The 15,912-nt window shown below is 55.2% G+C and overlaps 7 protein-coding genes across 10 annotated transcripts; 5 read left to right on the top strand and 2 right to left on the bottom strand.

The window, feature by feature from the left end:
- Nucleotides 1-270: 270 nt before the first annotated feature.
- Nucleotides 271-1,850, top strand: H310_02944 (hypothetical protein). Its single transcript, XM_008866643.1, has 3 exons — nt 271-448; nt 501-688; nt 749-1,850. Exons 1-3 carry the CDS (start codon nt 319-321, stop codon nt 1,769-1,771), a joined length of 1,341 nt encoding a protein of 446 aa, XP_008864865.1. The 5' UTR covers nt 271-318; the 3' UTR covers nt 1,772-1,850.
- Nucleotides 1,851-1,984: 134 nt separating this feature from the next.
- H310_02943 lies at nt 1,985-3,585 on the top strand. 2 transcript variants are annotated; one of them, XM_008866641.1, is made up of 6 exons: nt 1,985-2,590; nt 2,655-2,799; nt 2,862-3,078; nt 3,125-3,213; nt 3,269-3,345; nt 3,397-3,585. In XM_008866641.1, exons 1-6 carry the CDS (start codon nt 2,006-2,008, stop codon nt 3,487-3,489), a joined length of 1,206 nt encoding a protein of 401 aa, XP_008864863.1. In that variant the 5' UTR covers nt 1,985-2,005; the 3' UTR covers nt 3,490-3,585. The 2 variants fall into 2 exon arrangements, with proteins under 2 accessions (XP_008864863.1, XP_008864864.1); XM_008866642.1 differs by having other exon boundaries at nt 2,862-3,213.
- Nucleotides 3,586-4,378: 793 nt separating this feature from the next.
- H310_02942 (hypothetical protein) lies at nt 4,379-7,172 on the top strand. The gene is made up of 4 exons (XM_008866640.1): nt 4,379-5,207; nt 5,266-5,706; nt 5,756-5,960; nt 6,020-7,172. Exons 1-4 carry the CDS (start codon nt 4,437-4,439, stop codon nt 7,078-7,080), a joined length of 2,478 nt encoding a protein of 825 aa, XP_008864862.1. The 5' UTR covers nt 4,379-4,436; the 3' UTR covers nt 7,081-7,172.
- Nucleotides 7,049-9,837, bottom strand: H310_02941 (hypothetical protein). The gene is made up of 12 exons (XM_008866639.1): nt 9,508-9,837; nt 9,373-9,456; nt 9,240-9,323; nt 9,102-9,194; nt 8,776-9,051; nt 8,682-8,720; nt 8,405-8,632; nt 8,231-8,360; nt 8,110-8,185; nt 7,673-8,043; nt 7,453-7,610; nt 7,049-7,335 (listed from the first exon to the last, which is right to left on the bottom strand). The coding sequence occupies exons 1-12, from the start codon at nt 9,823-9,825 to the stop codon at nt 7,174-7,176; spliced, it is 2,019 nt and encodes a 672-aa protein (XP_008864861.1). The 5' UTR covers nt 9,826-9,837; the 3' UTR covers nt 7,049-7,173.
- A 147-nt stretch (nt 9,838-9,984) lies between these two features.
- On the top strand, nt 9,985-12,304 carry H310_02940. Of its 2 annotated transcripts, XM_008866637.1 has the most exons (6): nt 9,985-10,333; nt 10,392-10,589; nt 10,631-10,680; nt 10,748-10,937; nt 10,991-11,811; nt 11,861-12,303. In XM_008866637.1, the coding sequence occupies exons 1-6, from the start codon at nt 10,156-10,158 to the stop codon at nt 12,260-12,262; spliced, it is 1,839 nt and encodes a 612-aa protein (XP_008864859.1). In that variant the 5' UTR covers nt 9,985-10,155; the 3' UTR covers nt 12,263-12,303. The 2 variants fall into 2 exon arrangements, with proteins under 2 accessions (XP_008864859.1, XP_008864860.1); XM_008866638.1 differs by having other exon boundaries at nt 10,392-10,680; nt 11,861-12,304.
- Nucleotides 12,305-13,005: 701 nt separating this feature from the next.
- On the top strand, nt 13,006-15,208 carry H310_02939. 2 transcript variants are annotated; one of them, XM_008866636.1, is made up of 10 exons: nt 13,006-13,088; nt 13,135-13,169; nt 13,243-13,312; nt 13,369-13,448; nt 13,496-13,593; nt 13,642-13,678; nt 13,742-13,769; nt 13,834-13,902; nt 13,951-14,688; nt 14,749-15,208. In XM_008866636.1, exons 1-10 carry the CDS (start codon nt 13,028-13,030, stop codon nt 14,931-14,933), a joined length of 1,401 nt encoding a protein of 466 aa, XP_008864858.1. In that variant the 5' UTR covers nt 13,006-13,027; the 3' UTR covers nt 14,934-15,208. The 2 variants fall into 2 exon arrangements, with proteins under 2 accessions (XP_008864858.1, XP_008864857.1); XM_008866635.1 differs by having other exon boundaries at nt 13,951-15,208.
- Nucleotides 15,194-15,895, bottom strand: H310_02938 (hypothetical protein; the record flags this gene model as incomplete). The annotated part of the gene is made up of 1 exon (XM_008866634.1): nt 15,194-15,895. One exon carries the CDS (start codon nt 15,893-15,895, stop codon nt 15,194-15,196), a length of 702 nt encoding a protein of 233 aa, XP_008864856.1.
- Between the last annotated feature and the right edge of the window lie 17 nt (nt 15,896-15,912).

The following is a 15,912-nucleotide window of genomic DNA, read 5'->3' as shown; positions in this document are numbered from 1 at the left end:
GCGGAAACAGGTTACGTGCTGCACAACAGAGAAATCTAGCTGGTTGGTATGGACACGACTTGAATTGCCGCAAGCTATGTCCCCATAATTGTGTTGCCGAGTTTCGTTGTGGTTCACTGTCAATGTGGATCTTCCATCAATTATATTGCTCAAAATATGTAAAATTCGAGGACGTCCAGTTAAAACGTACATGGAGAACAGAACTTGGTGAGATATTCCAGCTGCCGTTGCGTTTACAGCAACCTGATTGGCTTACAATGTTCTCGATCTTGTGCCTGCGGCGACGAAGAGCACAAGTCAATCTTCCTCTGACGCCGCATGCGTGTGCTCCGTCAACTAGCCGCGGCGACCCTCGCAGCTCTCGTCCACTCCGTGGTGGGCGAGCATTGGGCTGTCATTGTCGTCGGGTCCACAGGCTACTGGAACTATCGCCACCAAGCCGATGCATGTATGACGTATTTTGCTGTAACAAGCGATCCTGACCGTGCTGGTTTATCTAGGTCATGCATATCATATTGTGCGCCGCCACGGCCTCCCCGCTTCCAACATTGTACTGATGATGTACGATGATGCCGCCAACAGCACGTCGAATCCGTACCCCGGTCAACTCTTTAACCACCCAACAATGTTCAAGAAGGATGCTGTCGACGTCTACCGAGATTGCCATATCGACTACCGTGGCGACGACGTACGGGCACTCTGACTGTTCCTTGTTCGCATTCAAGCCTCATGAACGTTTGTTTTGCAGGTCACTCCGAAGAAGTTCCTACAGGTCCTCAGTGGGGATGCGAGTGCCGGCGGCAAAGTGCTCAAGAGCACTGCGGAGGACCGCGTCTTTGTCAACTTCGTGGATCACGGAGCGCCGGGATTTGTCGTGTTTCCAAAGGACAACTTGTACGCCAAGGACCTGGTGTCGACGCTCAAGGACATGCATGCCGCACACAAGTTTAAAGAACTCGTGTTCTACATGGAGGCGTGCGAATCGGGCTCCATGTTCAAGGGACTCCTGCCCAACGACATCAATGTGTACGCAACGACAGCTGCGAACGATCACGAATCGTCCTGGGGCACTTATTGCCCTCCTCTCGGCGACAAGATCGGCATGCACTTGCTAGGCACGTGTTTGGGCGACTTGTATTCGGTGAATTGGATGGAGGACAGCGATGTGTCCGACCTGTCCAAGGAAACGCTGGAAGAGCAGTATGAGAACGTCAAACGCAAGACAAACAAGAGCCACGTGCTAGCGTTTGGATCCATCGATTCGATTCCCGTCGAGCCCGTCGGCGACTTCCTCGGCACATTGGACCCAGCCGCCCGCGTTGATGGAAACGTTGCAATTGCCACGGAAGAATCGAACTTGGCGGCCACGACGTCGATGGACGTGCGCGATGCTGAAATCGTGTCCAAGTTTTACCAGTACCTCCGCGCGCCTCCGGGAGAATCCCGCCACGACCTCGCCCAGGCTCTGCTCCACACGATCCAAGAGCGCGAACTCGCTGACATTATGTTTGCTGAGATTCAAACGAAGGTACTGGCTTCCACGCCGACCCTCCCCGTCAACAACGATCTGCTGGACGATACGTGCTTGCGACGAGTGAATACAGCAGTCGCCACGGCCTGCGGTGGGTACTCGGACTACAGCCTCAAGTACGCCGCAAACATGGTGAAGCTTTGCGCGGCAGGGTACGACGCCACCGTCGTGGAAGCGCATGTGAGTGCGGTGTGCCGCCGCCATTTGCATGGAAAGGTGTATCTTGGGCCATTGCACTGACAGTTTCATCCAATATTTTCCTTGATTTGTGCGGAAAACATAGGATTCCGTGTAACTCAATAAATTTTTATACTCGTGGTTTTATCTTTGATTTCGTATGGGAGTGATATTTGAGATTTTGTGAAAAAGGTAGTTGTACTTGTGTGTTCGTTTGTTGAGGCGCTTGATTGGTGTATATCTTGTATTTTTGACCAATTAAATCGCAAGCAATTTGAATTGTGCACCACACACAAGATGGACGCGCTGGCGCTGGTTCGCGCGGCAGTGATTGCGAACCGTCCCATCGAATCGGAGAATGGTGAAGTCTTGTTGTACTCGATCAACATGGAAACAGGCGAGAAGGAAGTGAGCCATCGGTTCCCAGCAACGTTGAAGACGACGTTCCATTCCAAAGCGACCGGGAAGAGCTACGACTTGCATGCAGTCGTCACGTGTGTCAAGTATGCCGCGTTGTCGTTTCCGGAATATGTGTCCAAGACGCGGTCGGAAAAGGCAACTATGGTGTCGACAATGGACAAGAAAGAGTTGATGGCGTATCTGCGTGGCGATATCGAAAAGTCTGTCCAAGTGTATGACCACGCAGAGGCCGCGGCAACCCAGAAGCGCAAGGCAGCTGCAGAAGATCAATCCCGTCCACTCGAATCGGGTTCCTCGGCTTCCGCACCTCCATCGAAGAAACCGAAGGACGTGGAGCGTGCGGCCGCGCCATCCGGCGATGATGCGTTGGGCGAGACGGACACTGAGAACGAAATCAAGAAGCGCATTCTTGACAAGGAATACACGCACTGTGATCGCACAAGCATGATGACAACGCCAAAGGTATGAGTCGCGTGTGCCTGTTCGCCGTTCAGTTGCTCGGAAACGTCTGAGTTGTGCTTCCCAGTCGTTCGAGTCGATGTTGGCGCTGTTCGAGCTGGTGTTGAAGGAAGAACGAGAACGGTCCAATGGGTCGGGTAAGCCGACGCTGCTCACGCAGCCGTCGTCGACAATCTTACCTCTTCACGTGGCCATGAAGCGAGTGATTCCAGGTATCAACCGTCATGATGGCGCATGAGGTCCCGCGATGCAAGCGGATCGATGGTTCGTGTAGATACCCCAATTATTGTCGTTCCCGCGGGGGTGTCGGACCTGTTGAGTCTGCTGAATGTCAAGGACTTCTTGGAAGAAGGGCATTTTGTCACGACCGCGCAAAAAAAGTCGGAAGGACTGCGCAAGCCCGCGTCGTTAACGGTCCACATCAAGGAGAGCGACCACACGTACACGTTCAAGCTCGTGGACAGCGTCATCCGGTTCACCTCCCGCGACTGGTACGTTGGATGGAGGCAAGGTCCGGCCGCTCACTCGTGTCACCAGGAACGCCGTCGTTGGTGTCATCGTTTCAGGGCATGCGTGGCAGTTCAAGGACTGGCAGTGGCAGTTTCCCCTGGAAGTGTTTAAGCGAGGTAGGTGTTGGCCGAGATTTTCGTTTGTGCGTCGTTGTGGTCACTGCGCCTCTAGTTTGCGGGATTCATATTTATTCGCACGGCACGCCGCTCAACGACGAAATCAAGAAATGGGACGTCAAAATTCTCATGGTAAGTTTGAACTGTTCGTCAAGTTGGCTTGCATGAACACAATGCTCGCAGATCCATCCGCACAAGCGCCACTTGGATAAAGTGGCGTCGAGTGAATTTTGGCGCCATCTCTTTGCCCACCTACGCCTCCGCATGAATACCTAGTTGGCCCACAGACGTATGCTGCTGCGTCTTTAAGTGCGTCGGGTTTGTGCTGCATAGCGGCACACGCGCCGTGAATAAAATGTAGTCCATCTCGCATCGACATTCGACGCTGCACTTCAGGCCTAGTAGAATGTGGCAATGGCAGACGTGGGACACAAACGTCCAGAACGTCACGCGGTAGGGAACTGCTATTGACGATGCTCGCCACCACATTGTTTCAATATTTCTCTCCCATACGACGTGCCAGCAGCACCGATTCACATGAACCGAGGCGGCGACAGTATGTGCGTTTCCAAGCGAATGCGATGTGGCACACAAACACATCGCACAGCCAGAGCATGTCGTGGAAACTATGTTTGATGAGACCGGGGGGAGATGAGCAGGATTCGACTGCTTGCACTGCGATGGTTTCGCTCTTCCGTCCTTGCGACGACGTGGCATGTGCCTTCATTCCCCTGTCGTAACGTTATGCACTGAGCGCATACAAGCGCTCAATTTAGCCCAGTTCCCCCATGGATATATTTTGAACCCAACTTCAAATCGAAACGCTCATGCGCGGGCGTCGAGTCGGATCGATGAGATGCCCGTGGGCATTCGAGGCATGTACGAATCGACCCAAGGCCGACGATCTCGCGTCTGTCGGGCTTTTATATGGGAAGGTGGACGTGTCGCTCGCAGGCAATGCAACTTCCTCCTGCTCTGTGACGAGGTTGCATGTCGCACGTCAAAGTCCCCTCATGCCGCGCCGTCGAGATGTCCCAGCAATGGTGTCTTTTCCACGTGCAGTTGCTGAGCTGCTCAAGGTCTGCGCCACGTCAACGACGACCGTCAGCGTTACGGAGTTAAAAATAGTCGCCAGCCAGGCTGAACATGCGAGTGGTTACACTTGGTAAGGGCACGACTGTAGCGAGGCTGAGGTCGAGTCCGACTCGGCGCGGAATTCGACGATGCTGGCCTCGTCAACGTCCAAGTCGGCGAAGGTGGCAAACAAGGTGAGCCCGGAGGTGCAAAAGGTCCCTCCGACGCAGGTTCGGCGCGAACAAATCGTGGCGCACCTGGATGGCCGCGGTCTAGGCATTGGGCTCGGCATCATGACCATTTTCGCCCTTTTTGCAGACGACATGCGCGTCAGCGGGTTTTCAGGGGAAGCCGACAGCGCGTTCTATGTCCTGCTCATCCTCACGTTTGTGGGGTTTGCAGTCGAGATGGCGGCCAACATGTATGCGCGGCCGGGGTACTTCAACCGCGGCATGTCGTTTACGTTTTGGATGGACTTGATCTCGACGATTACGATCCTGTCGGACGTACCGTGGGCGATGAGCTTGATTGTGCCAGACGATACGAACACGAAGGGAATCGCGTCGGCATCGCTGCAGGCGGGAAAAGCTGGGCGAGCGGGTACGAAGGCGGGCCGCATGGTCAAGTTGATTCGCCTCATCCGACTCATTCGGGTGTCGCGGATGTTCCGCAACAAGGACGAGGCTGAAGAAGTCCAGCTCAACGAGCCGTCGAAAGTCGGTCGGATTTTGACAGAGCTCACGACCCGCCGCTTGATTGTGCTCGTGCTGACGATGGTTATCTTTTTGCCCGTGATCGACATGTCACTGTCCAGCGTGGACGCGTACCAGTACGACGCATTCTTTCACCTGCACCGCCTCGCGCAGGATTACAATGCAACGGGGGACGTCTCGATGGCGGCATTCCAAACGTCGTTTCAGGTACGTCGGATAGCATCCCGACGGCCGTGGTGACGACGATCCATGCTTGCACGACTAGGAATACATCCGGCAGTGCGACGGGCTCATCTTGAGCGCCGTCGTGTACGGGATTCCGACCAACTTGACGAACGAATGGATGCACCAGATGAGGTTTCAAAGCCTGACGTCGACGGGCGCGGTCGACGCCACGTCCCCGTACACGCTGAAAAAGAACCCGACGTCCGGCTGGAGCTCCGATTACTTGACGACGGACCTGTCCACCCTACGAAAAACGGATCTCGACACGTCGACAAGCATCTACGCGTGCTACGCGGCCGACGGAACCGTGTACGATACGTCGTGCTTTTCCGGCGTCGTGTTCAACATCCAAGGGCAAAACACGGCGGATGCGCACTCGAGCGTCGGCAAGACATGCATTATCGTGTTTGTGTTTGGGATGAGCATTTTCTTCTTCACCAAGGATTCGGACCAGCTCGTGATCGGGCCGGTCGAGCGCATGGTGCGTTGTGCCATGTTGAGCATTGGACGTTTGAGTCGTGTGCGACTAGATGGCGCTCGTGAACCGACTGGCGGAGAACCCCCTCGAGAACGTCGAGGTCGTTGAAGACTTGGAGCAAGAGTACGAGACTCGAATGCTTGAAAAAACGATCGCCAAGATCGGCCGGCTGCTGCAAGTCGGGTTTGGCAGCGCCGGCACGGAAATCATTTCGAAAAACATGGGCGGCACGGGCGAGCTCAACGTGATGATTCCAGGTGCGTCGTCGTCCCGGCTCCAAGTCGGCGCCCGTGTAAAACGTGGTCATTTTGTCCAGGCAAGAAGATCTCGTCCATCTTTGGCTTTGGCATCATCGAACACTTTACCGAGACGTGCTCGATTCTCGAGGAAAGCGTCATCACCTACATCAACACGCTTGCCGATATTGTTCACAGCGACGCCAACATGTACTATGGCGCGGCCAACAAGAATATCGGGTCGGCATTCTTGATCGCGTGGAAAATCTGCGATGGCGCTCTCCCGGGGATGCGCGACCCGCGGGACCCGGCGACCAAGCCTGTCATGGACGCAGCGGAGCGGATCAAGAAGCGCGCCGACATTGGCGTCATGTTGAAGGCGACGGGGTTGCTGCCGCGCAAGATCTGTCCGCAGGAACTCGTCGACTCGGCCCTCATCGCGGTGCTGCGCATGCGCGTCGAAATCCACGCGGCAAACCAGCCCAACGGCCGGTTCCACGTGTACTTGAACAACAAGTCGCTCCAACACAAGTTTGACAACCACTTTCACGTCGCCATGGGGTTTGGCCTGCACATTGGGTGGGCAATCGAAGGCGCGATCGGCTCGAAATTCAAAATCGACGCGTCGTACCTGAGCCCGAACGTCAACATGGCAGCTCGCCTCGAGAACGCGACGGGGCAGTTCCAGTGCGACATGCTCATCAGCGAATGGTTCATCGATGAGCTGAGCCCCGTGGTCAAGTCGTACTGCCGCAAAGTCGACCGTGTGACCGTCAAGGGCAGCGAGATCCCGATGGACTTGTGGACGTTCGACATTGGCAACTACGTCGACATTCCACTGCCGCTCGTGGACCCGAACGGCGTTCAGATGCCGATGGATTTTGACCGGCACAATTTTCTCGCGGTGCTGCAGGAGAAGATCCCGCGCGAGTTTTTTACGCTCTTCAACGACGGCATGCAGCAATACTTGGACGGCCACTGGGACAAGGCGCACACGGCGTTGACAGCTGCCTATGCCGTATATCCCGACGGCCCGACGGACGTCCTCCTCAAAACGCTGGCGCGGGAGAACTCAGACACGAACGGCGGGTATGCCGCGCCGACGTGGTGGAAAGGGTTCCGGCCGCTCACCGAGAAATAGGACTTAGGGACTACTATGTGACGACCTGGCACGAGACAATAGAGCAACGTGCACCTTGGTTTAAACTGTAATAAACACACGATTCATTCACAGTCACGACGTGGTGGAGAGTGGGTCCGTTGGCTTTGCGCGCGGCGCCCCGCCCTTGGATTTGCTGGAACGGCGGGTCGATGGTGGTTGTGGATGCACTAACACTTCTTGTGCGACCTGTCGGAGGAGCAATGGCAGGTCGATGTGCGGGTCGGAGCACGATTTCTACAAGAAGTGGACCGTCAGTGCAATGAATGGACTAAAACCGCTGCATCCAACCATCCAGCGGATCTGTCGGCGTCGGGGATACGACCCCTGTCGACATGAGGTACATGCTCTCACCTTGACGCAAGTTCTCTGCAAGAAGCCCTTGCAAAACGGAGCCATGGGAACGCGAGTGTGCTCTTTCTTGAGGCTGGCGCTGCCACTGACGGATAGTTGGCACACAAAGACACCTGCATGCTTTCCAACCCGCAAGTGGACGTCGCCACACGGTTTGTCTACGTCAAAAACTCTCCATCAGATGATCACAGGAATTCACCGGGATAGGATGGACACTTACGTCGTCCGTGAATTCGATCGCACCGACCACCCGATGCGTAATAGCTGGAACAGTACGTCGGGATAAGGAACGTGTACGGGATCTGCTGCGGCATGGTCCACTGCGGCATCACGCAAGCCAAGTCTGTGCGATCCCAACGCCCGGCCTCATCGAGAAACGCATGTAGATCCATCATGGCACTGCTGATAGAAGCTGCGGGAGCACTCGGTACATCGCCCGACGAGTCGCTGACGTCGCCGACAGCAGCAGCGTACACCGTCACAGCACCACCGCCAGTTCGAGCGGGCGTGTGATCAAGGATGTATTGCCCCGTCGGAAGCTCCGTGACGTGGTGAAAAATCTCATGCACAAGTTGAAACTTGGTAAATGGGCTGCACAACACCACCACAATGAGTTATCAGGTAGGACATCGTCGTGCTGTCAACTGCCGCGCGTACTTTTCGTCGACCGATACCACGGACGCCACCGATTCCTTGGACACGGTCACACGAGGGCCCGTGCCATGAAAGTGGCCTAGGGCCAAAGTGATGAAACATCCATGGCGAGGTGTCGACGCACCAAATGCAATGCTGGCATTCCCTCGCATCCAAGCATGCAGCCAAATGCGTGCACGGTCGCGCTCAGTGACGTGCTCCGGCAGGAGATTCCACTGATAATCCATCTTGGCGTGGATGGTCACGGGCGATTCCTTTATGCCCAGATGAGCGAGCCACAGCGTGTGGAAGGTCCTACCGTGGAGCCATGGATCGACGAGCGAACCAACACCGATGTCCCTGCGAAATCCCACACGTGATATGTTGTGGACTTCGATGGCGACAGGGATGTCTCAACGTTGTCAACCTTGGGCGTGTGGTCCACCGGTCTTGGTTCAAGCCAGCGGATCAACAGGCGGCGACAAAACTTGGTACTCATCGCTCGCCCGCTCCACTTTGCTTGTACCAGCGGCTTGTCCATGAGTACCTGGAATAGCATTCATCATCACACACACGCCGAATGCGTCGCTTCTCACTTCTCCGTTGTCGGCCACAGTCACGGGAATCTTGAATGGCTGCGATCACGGGACACCTTTACGACCAAATCAAGTCCCAAGTCGGTAAATGCACCTGGTAAAAGCGCCCGTCATGATTGTCAAACAGCGTCGCCAATGTCGACGTGGTCAGTGCGATTTTGCACTTGTGCTTGAGCATGAGCGTTCGGACTGCCGCGTCCGACGATACGACTGGACCGGGAAGCCACCGCGAGGACAGGACCGAGTCGACGACGGCATCTGGAATGACCGTCATGGAACCTGGTGGCGGCAATGGCTGAATCGCATGGGAACCATCGCCGGGTACGACGAGTGCCTTAAAGGCGTGTTTCGGAGCGGCTACGTCGTACTTCTACATGGAGTTAGCTATCCAAGAACGCCCGTGATGGGCCATGTACATACTGCTTCTTGAAACTGAAGGCGGCTCGAGGCAATGTATTGCTGCGGGTACGTTGCTTTGGCAAAGTCGCATCGCGAGCGGAGTTCGTCGTGGACCTGGACATAACTTGTTGACGTGTAATACCATTGACGCTAACGTACTTTCTTGTCCACAGCCTCAGGCAGAGTCATGAGCACGACCAGCTCTCGCTTGGCCACGCGCTCAAACTGCTTTTGGAAGTCCCGCTACGTGAGGTCGACAATTAGAAGCTCCGTGGTGTCCTTGGAAACGTACCTGCTCCTGCGCCACAAGTGCGTCAATGCGAGCGAAAGTGTTTTGCTCGGCTTCAGACAGGGCCAAGATCGCGGGCATGCCCATCTGTAACAAAGTGTCAGGGCTGCAGATCGTTAGCATCGGTGTTGGCCTCACCTTTTGCGCAGTTAATTTGCGCTGCTTCAGTTCCAAATACACGCTGTGGTCTTCTGCTGCAAGCGTGCTCTTCTTGGCGTGCAAGACGTCGTCCCAGCAGGATATCGAGGAAGGTGCGGGCTCCAGGTTTGTATCATCAATAGCCGTGGACGTGTCAGCAAGTTCTGCTGCTTTGCGCTTCTTCGTTGCATCGGTGGCGACGGCACTACTGGTTTGCTTGTACATGGAAAACATGTCGTATTCGTCCTCTGAAAGCCACGGGATCGACGGCGCAGTCGCGTCCACCAGCGGCGTCAGCGGCAGCGGGACGCGGTCCATCGCGCAATTCGCCGGATTTCGAATGGCCCAATCAAACTTCAGAGTGTGGGCCAATCAAATGCATGGATTTCTCACCAATGGAAAACGTTACACGTGGCAGCGCCACAGTCCAGCGTTTTGGAAAGATCGTGGTGGAATGGCCAGCGACGAAACGGTCGAGGAAGTCGGCGGACACTGCGAGCCATATCTTCGAACGGCACTGTGATGATGAAGCGAAGCATCTTGCTGCTGTCAAATATTGCCGTCGCGGCGATGGAGGGATGGCGGATCGACGGCTGGTTCAACTGCTCCGCCAACACCGTTCCGTCATAAAACGAGCGGCACAACACGATGCAAGTGGCAACTGAGTGCGCCTTGATAGAGCTTCCGTTGTGCTATCCAGCCATTGCTTCATGCCACAGTGACCGACTTATTCAAGTATTTGTGAAACGAATGCTGGGGAACTCGTCGAGAGTCGACAAGGACGTATGGGTGCTGCAAGGAGGCCCGGGGGCGTCATCTGTCGCCAGTACGTGTGTTTGAGCAAGGTCGAACGGCCGCCATCGACGCTGGAACTTCTTTCGTAGTGGAGTATATGATGCTCGACTTGTTTACGACCACGAACGGGACAGCTAACATTTACACGATGGATCATCGGGGAACCGGACGCAGCCACCCCTTGGAATGCGTCGCGGCGCAGGCGTCCACGCCCGGCAGTGCCGAAGGAGATGCCATTTCGATCGACGAGCTGCCTGCATGCATTCGCGACGTTTTGTTTCAGATCGGTGCGTGCTCTTTCAAGGAGATGCACTCAGGATGGTGGCAGATGGACAGACCGCGGCGTTTTCGATCACAAGCGCCGCGACCGATCTATTCGTACGTTGTATTCATTCCAACTAACCCTTGCAACGACGACGTGATGTCAGGCTTGATTCGAGTGTAGATGCTGACGAAGGGATTGCGGCCAAGTTCCGACCATAATGTGATCGTGTACGGGGCAAGCTATGGAACGTTGCTGGTGGAGCGAGTGATGCAGCTTGGTCCAGGGCACATCCAAGGCTTTGTCTTGGATGGTGTTGTCGCCCAAGTGAACCACAGCTTTGCACAGTTTGACCACGACATCAACGCTGCCGGTGCGCCATTCCCACGATCGCCAGAGCTGAACCAAGTCATTGACTGTGTGTAGGTAGTCGATTCCTCGAGAAATGTGCTCGAAATTCGTTCTGCCACTCCAAGTTTCCAGACTTTGTTACGGGCAACATCCCGTTGGGCCGCGTTCTCTTGCGCATTTACGAGCGCCTGGATGCAAGGCTTCCTGGCGGGGTCGATGGATCCCTGTGTCGACCGGCGGCAAACTGGACCGACACGCCACCGTCCAACACTCTTCGACGCTTCCTCACGACTCTTCTTATGAGCGCCACCCTCCGCACAATGATCCCGGCCGTCATGTACCGATTGCACCGATGTACTCGCGAGGATGACCACGTGCTGACGTTCATGCAGCGAAAAATCCAACGACCATCCCATGGACATGGCAGGACCATTGTGCCCATCCACGGACTCGTCGGGGGTGACGAACTGCTCGAGTTCACCCCGATGCTGTATAACTTGATCGTGTTCTCGGAAGAGTGGTCGTACCCGACACCGAGCCAAGCCGAGATGAAGCGCTACGTCGAGTCCCAGCCGTTTGGTCTGGGGGTGTACGACCTCGTTCCAGCCTACTGCGTCGCAACCAACTACGCCGATGCTGCTTGCCAAGCCCACAGGCCTGCCTCACGGACCCGAGCGCTACCTCCTCCATTCACTTATGCCCGAGATGCCTACTTTAATCGGACGTCGACGATTCCTCTGCATGCGTCAGTCCTCTTTCTCAGTGGGACGCTCGACCCACAAACGGAAATTCACCACGGACGCGCGCAATATGCCGCGATCAACGGCACGCAGAAACGCTGGATTGAGTTTCCAGATGCCCCGCATTGCACAGCGTTCCAAACGCCCATGATGAAGGTACATCGTCAAGCGCTTGCGATGTCTCATGTAATGTATTGATGGATAGGGTGATGTTCACTGCGGGGTGTATGTTGTGGCGTCCTACGTGATGGGGTATGGCAAGTTGGAGTTAGTCAACACGTCGTGCATGGCAAAGCGGGTACCCCTTAGCTTTCACGTGCCTCCAAAGATAGCACTGGCGTACTTTGGCACGACTGATGCTTTCGATGGCGAGCTCAACGTGGCTGCGCTCGACGACATCGCTGTCTCCCTGAAGGCAGTCCCTGCCATTTCCCAGTCGACCGGCCCTAACCCTGATTCGAAGGAAATGCTTGGAAGCGCGGTATACCTACCTATCATGTTCATCGTATTGGCTGGCATCGTTATGCAGCGGCGCCAAAGGAATCGAGCGGACGTCACGGCTGCCGTGGTGGAGCTCGCGCCGAGTACATTGGTTGGGCAACTGTGAAAGGTTTCCGGATAAAAATGTAACCACCTCGTTTATCCGCAATTTCCTGTGCAGTTTCAAATTTCCAATGAAAAGACTCGGACAAGGTGCCGCCGCCGTCATCCTTGCGGCATGCGAAGCGGCAAAACCAAGCACAGCCAAGAAGATGACGTCCAAAATGACAATGGAGGACTTTATATACATGCTGGGAATGCTCCACGTCGTCATCATTGGCCCGATGGTGCTCTACTTCGTGTTCAACGTTTTGCGAGATCCTGCATTTATGGATTTTGTCAAGGGGTTGTGGGCAACGGTGAGATCGCGCACGCTGTCCGATTTGAGCTCCAGTGCCCCTGTCCAGCACGCCCCATCTCGTGCAAAGGACCCAAGATACACCCAATGAGCCAATTCATGGTTCAGACTTCTTTGAATGGACTTGCCAGCCTGATGGCTCCTCGTCGTTGATTCCACGGGCACACGTGGCCCTTGCCTCATCTGAATGGTTCTACTTCACGACTTCCAACGCCCATTCGCAACAGCTCTCGGAGTGCCAGAGGCGATGTTCGAGTTGTGTGACACGCTTGCATTATCCTCCAGTCCAACATTCCTCAGTCATCCTTGCAGTGCAATTAACTGAATGGGCCAATCGTATTCAGGTAGTTTCGATTTAGCCAATCCAAATTCACAATCTTCATAATTCTCTTACTTTTCAACCAATCAAAAGGAATTCACCGTTTATCTGTCGAGTATTTTTCAAATTCGGAGCGCATCGCGCGGCGGCGCACGATGGAGTCGCTGCAGGTGCCGCCGCCTCACGCACGTCCTTTTCGGAGCGTCTTGATCATTGGTATGCATATATTTCGTTCCTATGGGACCCTCTAACCTTGATCAAGATGGTTCGTATGCCAACATTGGAGCGAGAAACTTGGTATGTCCACCACCAGCGTGTACTCGTGCACAAAATCAACTCTTGGTTCTCATGCAACGTTCATCCAACACAGCCGAATGGAAAACTCGACTATGTGGAGTTTCGAGCAGACCTTGAAGCCATGGCTGGGTTTTCGTTTGCAGGTGCATTCACCTTCTCGTCGTAGCTCACTATTCCTTAAGCAGCCTTGCACACCTAGAGTGCTGGTACTTTGACCACGAGCAAAAGGGGTATCCCGACGTTCGAGCGCTCAAGCGAGCCGCGCCAGAAGGCCCTCAGGTACGCACACTTTGTGCGCCCATTGCCTCTCACGCCAACTCTTATAGTTTCAAGTGAAGACATACCAAAGGAAAGGGTACCAGTGTCGGTGTCCCAAGTGTAACATCCAATTCCAGCAAAAGATTCAAAAAGGGGTCGACAACGGGTATGATCTACCTTCATATTGCATGCATGGTGACGAGTGCACCATTAGCATTGCGACGAAGATGCTGTCTCTAGTGTATGAACAAGTACGTCGAACGAGTGAAGCAGCACGAACTTTTCAACCTTAATTCTCGGCGTGTTGAATGCAGATGGCCGATCGATTGGTGCTCGTTGCAGGTGCGATACCTTATGCTTGGCCATGCCCATCGCTCATGCGAATCCTGTGGCTATCAAATACCAGGCGATGGCGACTTTTACGATTCGTTGGACCTCATCAAAAACGTGCGCCACAAGGAACTTTGGGTCGTGGGTACGCAAGATTGACCATTATATGACTTGATAATCGTGGAATGTGCAGGGTATCGACCGAACGTATCTCCTGACTTGCAACAGCTTGCGACGAAAATCGTGTGGATCGAGGATTTGTATCCCGGTGGCGTGACGACGACGACCCCTGCGCTGATGGCGGACGATGCAGTCATGGACGACAGCGCATCCTCGTCCAGCTCAAATGGTTCCATGCCGCCGCTCGCGCCGTCGGAGGCCCTCGTGTCCGTGCCAGACTGTGGCCTCAGCGCCGTTCCGCAATCGGATCCGCTTAGCGTTTTCGTCGGCAACATTCCGTACGACGCCGTGGAGTCTGAAGTGTCGATGCTTTTTGATTCGTATGGCGTGGTCAAAGCTGTGCGCATGATGATCGATAGCGTCAGTGGCATGTTTCGTGGCTTTGCTTTTGTCCACTTCGACTCGATGGACGGTGTCGACTGCGCCGTTGCGAGCTCGGGTGAGCAGCTCCGTGGCCGAAAATTGACGATTCGCCGGCTCCGCGAGCACCAAAAACCACTCCCCGCGCCACCCTCCAAAGGATCAGCCCCCGCTCAACCACCAACCACTGACGACGGAACGTCGAGTTCACACCGGCAGTGTATCACGTCTCTGCCAACCGAAACCTCGATGTCGCAACCCATCGCTACCACACGTACCAAGCCCCAACTAGGGAAGCGAGCCCGCAAGCGACTACATCTCGACAACCGGCGCGAGGGAACCGCAAAGCGTGCCAGGACCGATATGGCCGCCGCGTCGTTCCGTTCAAGAGGTACGAGCGTCCCATTGTATCCAACGTGTGGCAAAAAAGTTGTGTGGGCTTGCCGTGAAGGGAGCACGGTTGATTTAACGACTGGCCAAAACATCCAAGTCTCCGTCGGCATCGCATCCCCACCCCGGCGAAAACTGCACATCATGTCGTCGGAAGCGACGGATCCCGCCACCGTGATTGACTTGTGCTTGTCGGATGACGACGAGATGGACTGCGGCGAAGTTGAGCAAGTGGACCGAGATTAATTTCATGTGAGTAGTTCCATCTACTTGCGTGCTGAGCCCCCTTTCGTCGAGACGTCGATGCTTCAGCGCGTCCATGTCTCCACCGGTCTCGTCGAACACAAACCCGCAGATGGAGTGGACAGTGCAATGCTGCGATGACGCACTCAAACCGCTTGGCATGCCGTGGAAACGTCGTGGCTATCGCCGTCAACGTCTCAGGACCGCATGCTCTCGAATGCCGATGCGCCTCAGCGTTGATGAGGATTAGCACTTGAAATTTATTACCGAGTTTCGTGAAAAAAGCGGACGCCTACCACACCCTCGAGCGGTTCCACCAGCGCCCGCATGTAGTCAGCCGCGGACTCTGTTGTTCGACTGGCGATCCGCACGATCGCTCCAGAGAACGACGATAGCAGCGGATGACTTGGAGAGAGCCGACTGACGGCCGCGCGAACATTTTGGTTGAGCCGGGTAGAGGTAGGCGATCCCGCTGGAACAGGATGTTGGTGGGGAGCTAAGAACTTTCGCCTGCCGTCTTGGAGAAGGGATTGAATCATCTCGTCGAGCTGTGGGCCGAGGAGCACGACGGTCCCAAAGACTGTCATGCCGCCCATGCGAGATGCCAATGGGTCGCACGGTTCGTCAGTCAACCGGACTCGGTCAGACAAGACGACAACCGACGCATTGCTTCCGCCGTCTTCGTACACGATCTCATTGAAGCTCTCGAAAGAGGCAAAGCTCCATGACTCGCCGCGTGCATGCCGGCCACTCGTTATCCAGTCGACCAAGACAAGGGATGCCGACGGATGTAGCGAGAATCGCTGGTGTTGCGCGTACAGCGCTCCAGCGAAGCAAGTGACGGGGTCCGGAACAACTGCAATGAAGCCATCGGCCTCGACTCGAACAGTTAGGCCTTGAGAGGACATCACAGCGGGGGATGTTGCCTTAAGTTTGTAGACTTTGGTTGTGGCTTGTGTCGCCATCACGACTACCCACACCG

This window comes from Aphanomyces invadans (genome assembly GCF_000520115.1).
Source record: "Aphanomyces invadans strain NJM9701 unplaced genomic scaffold supercont1.4, whole genome shotgun sequence".
Taxonomy (NCBI): Eukaryota; Oomycota; class Saprolegniomycetes; order Saprolegniales; family Verrucalvaceae; genus Aphanomyces; species Aphanomyces invadans.
The sequence above is the reverse complement of the archived record's forward strand: the minus strand, read 5'-3'. Positions and strand labels throughout refer to the sequence as shown.